The sequence below is a fragment of the Xenopus tropicalis genome, chromosome 3 (assembly GCF_000004195.4).
Source record: "Xenopus tropicalis strain Nigerian chromosome 3, UCB_Xtro_10.0, whole genome shotgun sequence".
NCBI classification, from domain to species: Eukaryota; Metazoa; Chordata; class Amphibia; order Anura; family Pipidae; genus Xenopus; species Xenopus tropicalis.
Window position 1 is genome coordinate 65,519,722 of NC_030679.2, and position 12,305 is coordinate 65,532,026.

The 12,305-nt window shown below is 38.6% G+C and overlaps 1 protein-coding gene across 1 annotated transcript; it reads left to right on the forward strand.

Moving 5' to 3' along the window:
• The first annotated feature begins 4,255 nt into the window (after positions 1-4,255).
• avpr2.2 (arginine vasopressin receptor 2 (nephrogenic diabetes insipidus), gene 2) lies at positions 4,256-11,993 on the forward strand. Its single transcript, XM_002932823.4, has 2 exons — positions 4,256-5,244; positions 11,503-11,993. The coding sequence occupies exons 1-2, from the start codon at positions 4,347-4,349 to the stop codon at positions 11,697-11,699; spliced, it is 1,095 nt and encodes a 364-aa protein (XP_002932869.2). The 5' UTR covers positions 4,256-4,346; the 3' UTR covers positions 11,700-11,993.
• The last annotated feature ends 312 nt before the right edge of the window (positions 11,994-12,305 follow it).

Sequence of the window (12,305 nt, forward strand, 5' to 3'; positions counted from 1 at the left end):
TTTTCCTTAAATAATCCCTTCAAGCTATGTCTCTGTGTATACTTTGGCCCACTTCAGTAGAAGTGTAGGCATTTTTCCAAGTATTAGTATCTGCTTAGAATTCTTAAGGCTTTGCCAAAATATTATTTTCAGCGATATGTATCACTGCAAACTGCAAAGGGAAGAAAATTTTAATGTATTTGGTCTTTAACCAAAAAACATACATATATTTAAAGTGATCTGCGGACCAGTAAAATGTCAAAATGTTTCTTTGTGGGGAGGTGTAGTTAAGATGGGAAAAATATTTTCTTTATTGAAATTACCAGAACCTGGAATATGTACAAATAAGGGTTCATTTACTCACACACATGTTTTTATCCTGAATGCAGAGGTTTTTCCCCATGATTCCAGCATAAATGCATCCTTCAGAGGGAGCTGCACTTGGTGCAAGTGCAGGGTGCATAGTGCAATTCCGGTAGAAAATCACCATGTTTTTACCGGGGATTGCAGCATTTTTCACCAGTGTGAGTTGTGCATCTTATTCTTCAAAAACCATGAGTTGTGTCGTATTGGATGCAGTTGTGCTGCAAATTTGCATCCAAATGAAGTCTGTGTCCAATTCTTTAGACCCTATTTCTTTGAGCATTTTGATGCTGATGCACTGCATGCCATTCATACAAATGGAGCACATTGGTGTTTGCCATCAAAACATAAAGTGCAAGACTGTAGCGTGACAGCAACTGCACTTGCGGGTTGTCAATGAGCCTGTAGTGTTAGCGTCATCACCTTAGATAAAGGTTTTGGAAATCATTGTATAAAGATATTATATAGAGCACCATTCCAAAACTTAACTGAGGGAATCCAGTCTTTCCAAACTACAGAAACATATTTGTATCTGTAACATAAACAATTAAATGGCAACAGAGGTATGTTTCTCATAGATTGTTTCATATGCTGTCTAAACCTCATGGGTTCAGATCATTCCATATAAATACATGATGCATGGAGATACTTAAATTGTTGTTTCTTTGTAGTAAACAGTGCTTTTAATGTAGCAACAGTTTTTGAGTTACCCAAAGTTAAATGATTCCTTTTTAACTCTTTTAAATGTATTGTAGCCCTTAAAGAAGAAGGAAAGGCTAAATCACTGAGGGTTCCAAATGTCAGGCACCCTCCAGTGATTGTAATCACTTACCTGATACCCCTGTTGCTCCTGAGAAAACTGCACCGGTCCAGGGTATATATGAGTGAACGTTCCTTTTACCCTGCAGGTAGGGCAGTATTCTCATGGACAGGAGCTGTTGGTTTCAGGTAAGTTATTAAAGTCACTGGGGGGTGCTTAAAGCGGACCTGTCACCTTAAGAAATAATTTCAAATTGTTTTCTATTGTGTTTGGTAAGCAAAATAAACTTTACTTACACTATATAAATTATTTTAATCTTATTTTCTTCAGCCTTGGAATTCACAATTGCAGCAAGCAGGCAGGGGCCATTTTGTGGACACTGTTATCAAAGCAGGCATTGTATCCTGCCAAAATCTTGTTTCTGTGCCAGTATGGGGGAACCCGATGCCCATGCCTATGCACTAGTTAAACAATTACATGGTGCGGAGGGAGGGGGAAGTTGAGGAGTGCAGCAACATCTAAGAAGTCCTGAATTGAAAGTGAAAGTAACTGTCTGCCCCACCTCTATGCCTAAGGCATAGAGGCGGGGCAGGTGTTTTATGATTGACAGCTGGGATTTTAAAATGCTTTTATAATGGGTATGGATGTGGTAATAAAAAAAATATTTTGGGTTTCATGTTTAATTTGAAAAGGGCTTTTATTTTACAGCTTTTTATGTCTGGGTGACAGGTCCACTTTAAAATTTTGGCACCCCCCCAATGATGTAGCCTTTCCTTCTCCTTTGTACAGCCTTACAGCATTAGGTTTATTTTATAAAAGCTCTACAACCTGTGGATATTATATTGGAGTTTGGCTTTAAAAATATGAAGGAGAAGAACTATGTTGGAGCTAACACAATAAACCCCAAGTAACACATCCTGAGTGATGTGACTTCATCCTTTGGGTAACCCTTACATTTAATTCATATTTTCAAACACTTTAGGCTCATCCTAAAATTGTATGTAGTCCCTAAGTATACTGATGGCCAAAGTAATTTCCAAATGGATGGAAAAAGTTGTCTAATGAATTTGTTTTGAATGGGCAGATATAATTTATTACTTGCATATCATTATAATTGCTCTTAAAATTACACATTGTCCAGTGAAGCAAAGGCAATTCTGTCAACTAAACATATGATTTATAAAACATTACACCATGAAAAGACACATTTAATTCACTCCCAGCATGCTTACAGGTATAAGGGTATAGGAAGAGCTAGTTGTTAGGGGTTTCTTAGAGTAATGGCAACTTTGACTATGATCACTGTTGCTTTTAAGCATTTTGTTTTTGCTACTTTTAGAAGGGGACAGCTACTGGTACAAGGCAGGGGAAAGTCTTGTTCCTTTTGCAGGTAGTAGGCAGTTCTACAGAACAGCACCTGGCTTGTTGCAATTGTTTTCTTGCCAAAGGAGAAGAACAACTAATCCCAGTCTGTGAAAAATTGACAGCTACGCTATGCTGAGTGTTAATAAGACATGCAAGTGTCGGCAACACAGGCAACAAAATGGATCTGTTGGGCTCTATGCTGTTGCTTCCAATAAAAGCATATTAAGATATATTTGTTGCGGGTGGGGCTGTACAACTGAATGTGCTTACATGTTGTACAAGTTAAATGTGGTTGCATATATTCTTGTATGACAAACAATCTCAATTACAAGTGGCTCAGTTTAACATAAGGGGGAGTTTTTAAAATGGATAACCGCGAGTTAATCGTAACTCAGTTGTGTAAACCCCAGGTTTAACAAATAAAGAACTTAAAGGAGACATATCCTATAAAAATTATGAATGTACCAGTGAATTATACTCCTCTAGATATAGAAGGATTGTGCTTAAAAAGTTGTGTTTCCTGCTGATTTATTGAGAAATTCCACAAAAACCCCACTAGTCCCGCCCATCTGTGCCACTTCCTGCTGGCTGAATTTTCTGGATGAGCTGGGGAGCCGGCGGCCCTCCGTACACTGCACTGTAGGATAGGAACCAATCAGCAGCTAGGCTGACCTGATAGGGAACTGAAGCCTGTCTGTGCTTGTGTGAGTGCAGGGCTGTGATTGGCTCTCCCCCTCCTACTGTGCTTCTGGCAGGGACCGTTAGGACACGCCCACTCTCCATTTCAAACTCGGACAGAGAAGTGATAGGATCTATAGGGAGCTCCAATAAAGGGGCCATTTTTACAGAGAGGATTAATTTTAAGCCCAAAGGGACACCAGCCCCATGTATTATTCATAATTGCCTACAAAATTAGGGTTTTTCCCATTTATCCAATATGTCTCCTTTAATCATAAACGTTGAAACCGGTAGCTCACCCAGTGATATAATAGGTCCAGGTGTAAAGACCCCGGACCCTCCACCTCCAATTCAAAATTTCAAACAGCTTTGACAAAATCAAGAGGAAAACCGCACTCACCATAGAAGTGTAGTGGCCCAGGTGCAGCACCTCAAACCCATAGCTGAAGGTATAGCGTAAAACCAAATTGCAGAAACTGGCACACTCCTCCACACTATTGCAGATAAAGAATATGTTTTAGAGTGGCTAAAGGACTGCGTGCCAGTTTTTGCAATTTGTATATATTCTTAAGCAAAGTCTGTTGTATTGTAATTTACTGTGTCATTAGCTTTAGCAGAAGCTTTTGGTTCTATGTACTATACTTTCAAATGCTTTTAAGCATAAATAATCTACAATATGCAATAACTAAAATATGCAGCCTGCAAAACATCTAATAATAATACAGGCAAATAAGTAATGTGTCAGTGTGTGTGTTCCACTTTTATGGTTTTGTGGTGTTAGCTAAATTATGCCTGAATTTCTCAGTCAATTTAGATTATAATTTAGCACACAAAGAAAACACCTGCGATTAGATGCCAGGATTAATAAGCAAACATCAAGTCTATGCTAAGTTAATTGACATTTTGTTTAAACATATTACTTTTCATTATTTTTCTTCCTGCTCTTCTATTGGCTTGGGCAAGAAGTGGCTGGGAAGCAATGTAAAAGACAGCTGAACACAGCTCCTGAAATTGGTCAGGAGGAGGAGGAGGAGTGGAGGGAGAGGGACAGATTTCTAGAACAGCACGCCCCAAGAACACAACTACAGATCCATTCAGTAGAAGGACGATTGCTTCTTTTTCATTTCAATTTGCTGTCTGCTCCCAGCAGTCTTTTCAAAACTGACTTGGAAGGCAGCAGCTAAAGCTTTCACTCTGTGTGATGAATAATTTTTCCTTTTCCATGCACGAAAAACCATTTCCTAGCAGGGAGATAATTATGACCAACAAGTCGCAATTCATTGAGAGACCAGACAGGAGCGAGCAATTAGCCTATGTTGAGATTTCTGTTCTTGGTGTTATCTTTATGGTAGCCTCAGCTGGAAACCTCACTCTTATTTTGGTTTTGTGGAACAAAAGGAAGAAATTGTCTCGGATGTATGTGTTTATGCTTCATTTAAGCTTAGCGGACTTAGTTGTGGCATTTTTTCAAGTTCTTCCCCAAATGATTTGGGATATTACAGATGTGTTCTTTGGACCAGATCCAATGTGCAGACTTATCCGATACTTGCAATTGGTTGGCATGTTTGCCTCCACATACATGATCGTAGTGATGACTTTGGACAGATTTCAGGCAATATGCTACCCCATGGTTACTTTCCAAAAGAAGAGGGCTCTGTGGAATGCTCCAATCTGTGCAAGCTGGTGCATTTCTCTTCTCTTCAGCATCCCACAGGTGTTTATTTTCTCTAAGACAGAAATTTACCCAGGTATTTTTGAATGTTGGGCAAAATTCATGGAACCATGGGGCTCAAAGGCATACGTAACATGGATTTTTGTAGCTATATTTTTCATCCCAATAAATATACTCATTGTATGCCAGATAAAAATTTGTAGAACTATAAAAACAAACATATATGTAAAGCAACACAGTGATCTGGAACTTCAAGAACAGCACCGCATAGGGGCATCGAGAGCAAGCAGTATTAACTGCATATCAAAGGCAATGATAAAGACTGTGAAAATGACAGTAGTTACAGTTGTTGCATTTTTCTTGTGCTGGACACCTTTCTTCATAGTTCATTTATGGGTAGCTTGGTCATCAGAGGATGTTACAGAAGGTAAGTTTCAATAAACATTTCATTCCATGTACTGCTGTTATGTGAAATGTGACTTAAGTTAAGAAAGATTTGCCAGCATGTTTATGATCTTTTACCACATGGGCAAAAAAATGCAATGAAACCATTGAGTTAGCAAGGTGAGAATAATTGTAAATAATAATATTGTTTGCAACTTTTCTCTAGACATACAGTCCTTTGAGAAGACCCCTGTGTCTATGGTGTTTCCACAGCTGACACTACAATCAGCTCATAAACAAACTTGGTTGCTAAATAATATGATGCTTCACTATCATGTAGAGAGGCAAGCATGACTATATTTATTTCAGAAAGCAAGAAAACATTTTCATGCTGGTATAATGCCAAAAGACACTCAAAGCTTGGTTACTACCTTTCTAGTAAAGCAGTGAACAAAGCATAGATATTAAAATATACAGAAAGCAGTGTAGAGATACACAAAACATGGTTGGTCTGTAATGATTTCAAGCCTGAATGAACACATAATTAGAACAGCTATAAAAGCAAGGCTTTATCTGCTACAAAACTTGGTGTAACACTTAGCACTACTTTGTCACACACAGGCAGGTACTATTTGTCAGAAAATACAAATGACACTTCATTTGCAGGTGTTATTTTGGAGAAGGAACTTCTGCTCTAATGCAGTTGCTTTTCTTGACTATAACTTTACTATTGGTATTAAAAGAAAACAAATCAGTGGTGCATGATAGCCCATTATAGACAGAATCCTATACACTGGCAAATGACAAGAGATGATTCATTAGAGAGAAAGGTGGTAAATAAAAAACATAGGGCTATACAAAACATATAGAACAGCTGTCGAAGCACTATCCCTTCATACAAAGAATAAAAACTGATGAAAGGTTATAATTTTAAGCAGAATGAGGCTCATTTACTAACACCAGCCAGATTTGCACTACAGTAGTAACCCATAGCAACCAATCACATTTAAAAAAACAAAACAAAAAACAATTGTTCTTACTGGAGCTATCTGCGCAAAGCTAATCACTGGTTGGTTACTTCCACGTACAAGTGTGCCTTGTGATTGCCTTCTGATAGTAAATGATTAGTAGAAGGCTGTACCTCCATGAACAAAACATTAGTAAATGTGCAGTAGCAGGGGCTGTGTGTCTTTAAACTAACTGTAAGAGGTGAAGGAGTTGTGTCACTTTGACCACAAAGAGCTTTAGAAGCATTTTTTCCTACAACTATACTACCTGTTAGGGAATCTAATTTAATTTAATGTATGCTTCTTCGGGTTCTTCTGCATAGGTGCACACGCCACGTGTTTTGACGCCATTGTGCTGCTTAATGTGCGTGTGCATTCCCTTGCCCAAGCTGGTTCTGTCTATACAGCTCCTGCCAAGGCCCTTCTAGTTACTTTTTGATGTCTGGTTACTACTCTGCGTCTGTCCTTGACTCTGATTTTACTTAGCCTGCTCTGACTCCCTGCCTGTTTCTTGACTATGCCTTTGGTTACACTAGTCTGTACCGCATTTACCACACCTCTGCAGTGTTCAGGTTCTCTCCGTTAGGCCACAGCAGAAAGTTCACAAAAGAGCAACGGTGAGTTCCCCTGCTCACCAAAGATCTCTCTAGCAGTCCTCAGAGCTCCTTTCTCATAGGCTGTGATAGTTAGAATGGGCCACAATGGAGCCCTCTCAGGCTGCTGCTGCTCCCACTGCTACCCTGGAAAGTGTTCTTGAAGACTTCCTTAAAAGTTTGGAGGCACAGCAACAACACCTGTCTCAACTCTGCAGCGTTTCCTGACCCGCCTTGATGCACTCCAAATTTCTCAAGGGGTTCCTGTTGAACCTTCTACTCTGCCTGATAATGTGGCGCCATCTGCTGAGATGGCTCAAGTTTCTGAAGCTAAGATTCCTACCCCTCTACATTATGCTGGTGATCTAGAGACCTGTTATGGGTTCCTGATCCTGAAGACCTTATGATGACCTTAAAGGACATGTAAACCCCACACGCAAAAATGTAATCAGTGAACAGCCTCTTTGAAATCTTTCAATTCCTGCCACTCTGGTTGTCCAGAGGTTAATAGTAAGGCTGCAGCATCACCTTAATCAAGCTGGCCATACACGCACCGATAATATCATATGAAACCTCATTTCGTACGATATTCGATGTGTGTATGGCAAGTCGGTGAGTCGACTGATATCACAGGAGGCTGCTGATATCGGTCGACTTGCCGGTCGGCCAGGTTAAAAGATTTTGATCGGGCGCCATAGAAGGCGCCTGAGCAAAATCTGCCGTCAGGGCTGAAAGGGCAGAAGGAGGTAGAAATTCTATTGTTTCTACCTCCTTATCTGCTGTTTCAGCCCTGAAGGTTAGTGGCGGATTTAATGATTTTTTTTAAAGATAGCAAATCGCCATGTGTGTGGCCACCTTTACTCAGACTGCCTTCTCCTCCTGTAACCCACTCGCCCCCTCCCTCAGGAATTAGCTTTGGCTCTTGGCTTGTGGGCATGCTCAGTTGTTCTAAGCTCAGATTACTAAACATACCCCCCAGTCTAGCAGCCAGTGAAGAGATGGCATTGCTGGTTCCCATAGAAACCCAGCTCTAGCTGTCTGTCTGCTTCAAATATTTTTCTCCTTTCTCTCCTGAGCTCAGCTCAAACAAAGCAGAACTTTTATCAGAGACAGTTGTGCCTGTGTGAGCCTGCATTCTTGAGGAAATATATACTGAATAAGGGTCTGTGTGTGTATGCTGTTTGCAGATTTAAATGTAACTGATTATGTATCAGAATAAAAATGGCCACTGGGTGAAAGCTGCTATTTGCTTTAGGAAAAGGGGATGGTGCTGGCAAACGGAGGGGATACATGCAGTACAAATGATGCCATTTGGGTGGGGGAGACGTGCCCAACTGATATACATTATAGGTAAATGTAGGCTTTACATGTCCTTTAAGTCCTTTGGTATCTGTACTGACATTCGGATGAAAGAAAGGCAATTACAAAAGACACAAAGTAGCAAGTCTCGTATTGTGTCCATGCCGATTCTTACTTTTTGCCTTTTACTTAAGCTAAAGAGCCAATGCAGCTTGGTGCCACTCATTTAACCCCTGAGGATAGAACTCGTTGAAGAAACGCTGGCCTGTGTATGTACTGTGGGCAAACTGGTCATCTCCTCAAGACCTGTCCAATCAGGCCCCAACGTCGGAAAAACTCCCTCACCTAGGTCTGATGGGGAGGTCTCCTCTAGGTGAAGTTTCCTCACTCCCAGATAATTTTCATTCAAGAATGTATGTTCCTGACCTCTAATTTAATCATTTTCCTATCAAACCATACTAGATTCTAGTGCTGCTGGCAACTTTATAGACTGTTGCTTTGCTAAGTCATGTGGGTTTCCTGCTGAGGTACCTCTTTCTGTCCAAGCAGTGGATGACAGACCAATTAGTCCTGGACTTCTGACTAATGCCACTGTTCCTCTTTTTTTACATGTTGGTTGAATCGTCCAACTTTTCCTTTCTGGTAAAGATTATTGTCCTGAAAAATGGGGGAATAAAAACTAGCACTAAAGAACTCTTAAAAACATTACAATACTTCAAGAGAAATATCACATCGGAATCCCGGAGAAATCATTAATTTAGGCTTATCTTGGGTATAATATAGGTATTTTTCAAGAGCTGTCTGACTTTTCTAAAGTATCTTTTTGTCCAAAATGTAAAAACAAAGAGAAGGTATTTTCCGTTACATCTGGTTATGTTCGATGATTATATTACTTTGGAAAAATATCCAGTCATATATTAGAGATATTCACTCAAATGTTCATTTCTACAGTTTTTTTTAGATATCAGGGAGTAACTTCAAGAGAAAAATAGAAACTTATCTTTAGCTTTCTCTGATGAGGTATATAAAGTCTGTTTTTTAGTAATGGCAGCAACCCAAAAAGCTATTTACTTGTACTGGATAGAAGATTTGGCTCACATTCTATCATATGTAGTTTGGTATCTCTATGGTCTTTGTCTACAAGATGCTATATATTATAAAATAGGTGATGAATCTATAAGAAAACAATTTAGACATAAATGATCTATTTACCTAGAAATGTTGGATTATAATTGGAATTGCTCCTCTTCAATAAAAACGCGAACCCCAGGGTACTATTTTACCGAGCATATTGCTGTCTTCTGTGCGCAGCTGGTGATCCAAAGACAGAAAAAAAGGGGCAGTGCATTTTTTTTATTAAAGAAGAGCATTGGCCTGGGTTCTGACCTTTTCTTTTCTTCACAAATATTTAAGTGAAGTCCTTTTGCGGTATTTTCAATTACAATGATAGATATTGCAGTCATAAAGGAGAACTGTGGCAGCTCCATGGTCAAATTAATTGTAGTTTAACACAAATTAAGACAAAAAGATAATGTGAAGAGGTAACTGCTGTAAGGGCAAATAAAAGTAACTAATACATAAAAGTAATGTTGTTTATAAACATACACACTGTATTATAAGCACATATATAACACACACAGGGCAGACACAGATAGAACAGGTAGAGAGGTGAAATCAATACTAAAAAATAAGGTTTTCATAAACTTTGCCCACCGAAGCCAAGTACATGGCATTTTTTTTCAGCAGAATAGAAACATAATTGGACAGAAATTTTGTATATACAGAATTCTATTACTGCTGAAACAGGCAATTTACATTTGCAATTTTTCATGAAAGTGAACAATGTCTCTACATGCCCAAAATCAGAAACGATGTTCAGTTGCTAGAAAGTCTTGAGGTTTTCTATTTTTTGTTTAAATCTCTTTTTAAGATTGTTTATACATCATAGTTATGTACTTACGAGTATATATTATACTTTATACATTGTTCTTGCATCTAAGATATGCAATATTATACATGCATATTAGAGATTTTCTCATAATGGAAATAAAAATGACTAGTTTCTTTTACTAACTCAATAGGCAAAATCATCATCATTTATTTCTATAGCTCCAACTTATATGGCGCTTTATAAGGAACAAGGGTCTGAAAATAATTTAGAGGGTGACAAAAAAAATGGGATTAGAGGCTATGGGAATCAATTTTATGTACGTTATCTAGATTCTGTCATTCTAAATCTGAAGTTCTGAGGATTGCAGTTCCAACAGCTTATATAGGTCTTTTGGTTTCCCAACAAAAGAGGTTAGAACTTGTTCATTAAAACCCTGCGCAAAAAGCCCTTTACTTAGCCGTTGCCATAGGCATCCAGGAAGTATAGGGCTGCGTTGCTCCTTGCTATAAACTAAACTAGGGGGCACATTTATTAAAGTACGACAGGTACGAAATACAAAATATTCGTATTTGGTCAAACTGTGCAAATTTTCTGCAACATTTTCGTACTTTGCGCCAAAATTTGTACGACAAAATCATATTGTCGCGCCGAGTACGAAAGTTTCAGATTCATTCAAGCTTTAGTATCATGACTTTCCTTGGGCCAGGTTAGAGCTGCAGAGTGCCATTGAGTCCTATGGGAGGCTTCCAAAATCATGCACAGAAGGATCAAAGTTGGAAAGGTTTTCCCGCCGTTTACAATCCTTCGATATGAAAATTTCGATATTATCGTGACAATTCCGATTTTTTGGTAAGGATTTTCGCAATATTTGCGATCATCAGAAATTATCGTATCTAATCCGACTTTTTCCCATTTCGGGATTCGAACTCATACTTTCATGAATGTGCCCCTAGGTGTCCAAGGGGATGCCTCTGTGCTGCCTCCAGCCAGCCCTTTATGAATACAGTGCTGCTAAATGCAGGCAACACTGTATTCATGAAAAACATGAAAATTACTTCAAGCAGCGGGATTATCCCTGCGTCTTTATTTCAAATTTGTGATGTTTCGAGGGCGGTCCCCTTAATCAGTCTTATCTGTGTCACAAATTTGAAATTAAGGCAATGTCTGTGTGGAAAGGGTTACTACATATAACAATAGTTTGTTAATGAAATTGGGCACACTAGAAGTATTAGGCTTTTTCAAAAGTCAAGGTCAAGTCAAAGCAATGCAGATACCATAGTGGTTGCACACTTACATAAAGTGGAAGAAAGTACCAGGACCCATATTTACGACTGCAAATGCGGCATGCTATTTTAAATGATGCCATTCATAAAAAGTATTTACTTGGGAACAGGGATACTTGGGTAGATAACTTCTCAATAAGGATGACAACTTTTTGTAGAAGAAACAGCTTTGCAATTTGAAATGATTTGTTCTCTGTTTGAATCATTCCATATATGGTTTCTTTTTAGGTGCTGCATTTACTATTATCATGCTTCTTGGGAACCTGAACAGCTGTGCCAATCCATGGATCTACATGTATTTCAGTGGCCACATTCCTCGTTGTGTATCACATCGTGAAACACTATCGACCCGAGAGGACTCTCTAAACACAGCCAGTATTGATCTGGGAGACAGGGATTGTGAAGACAGAACCACTGCTGTTTAAAAAATCACTCCTTTACTATTTGTATATTTAAACAAATGTGATGTGTCCTTTGTGATCTTAAAAATAAGGTGGTTGCATGTTTTTCAGACATTCTCTAGCAGACCCTTACATTTTTGAACTGCTATGAACGCTATTCACCATTAGAAGGGTAACTATAGTATCCAGTTATGAAACATAAAACACCACTGAATGTGGTGACAAGAAGAAAAGCTAATATATTCATTTCTGAATTTTGCAATGGCTTGTTTCGGTACTAAAGTCTGAAATGTCTATGTTTTGAAATACAAAGCATTATACTCGGTGTTCAGTGGTGCATTATTTCTTTTTTTGAATGCATATATAATCCAGGAATGTACCTTAATCTAACATAAATGGTGTAAACCCTTAAAGTGATACTTGCACGAAAAAAGTACTCTTCAAAATATGAACGTACATGTAGCGGGCCACTCATTAAAGCACAATGACCACAATTGCGAAATATTCATATTTTTTCTAAAGTTTAGAACTTTTCATAATGACCACGAGAATACTGTTAAAATGACGTGACTTTTTCACGTTTTGCATAAATTTGCAAAAAAAAAAAATCATTTTTCGCAATGACTATGA

Bases quoted from the DNA above. Each gene is read 5' to 3' on its own strand.
- avpr2.2 (XM_002932823.4), top strand. From the start codon at position 4,347: ATGAATAATTTTTCCTTTTCCATGCACGAAAAACCATTTCCTAGCAGG. The intron at 5,245-11,502 runs GTAAGTTTCAAT...GTTTCTTTTTAG, and splicing joins ATCAGAGGATGTTACAGAAG to GTGCTGCATTTACTATTATC.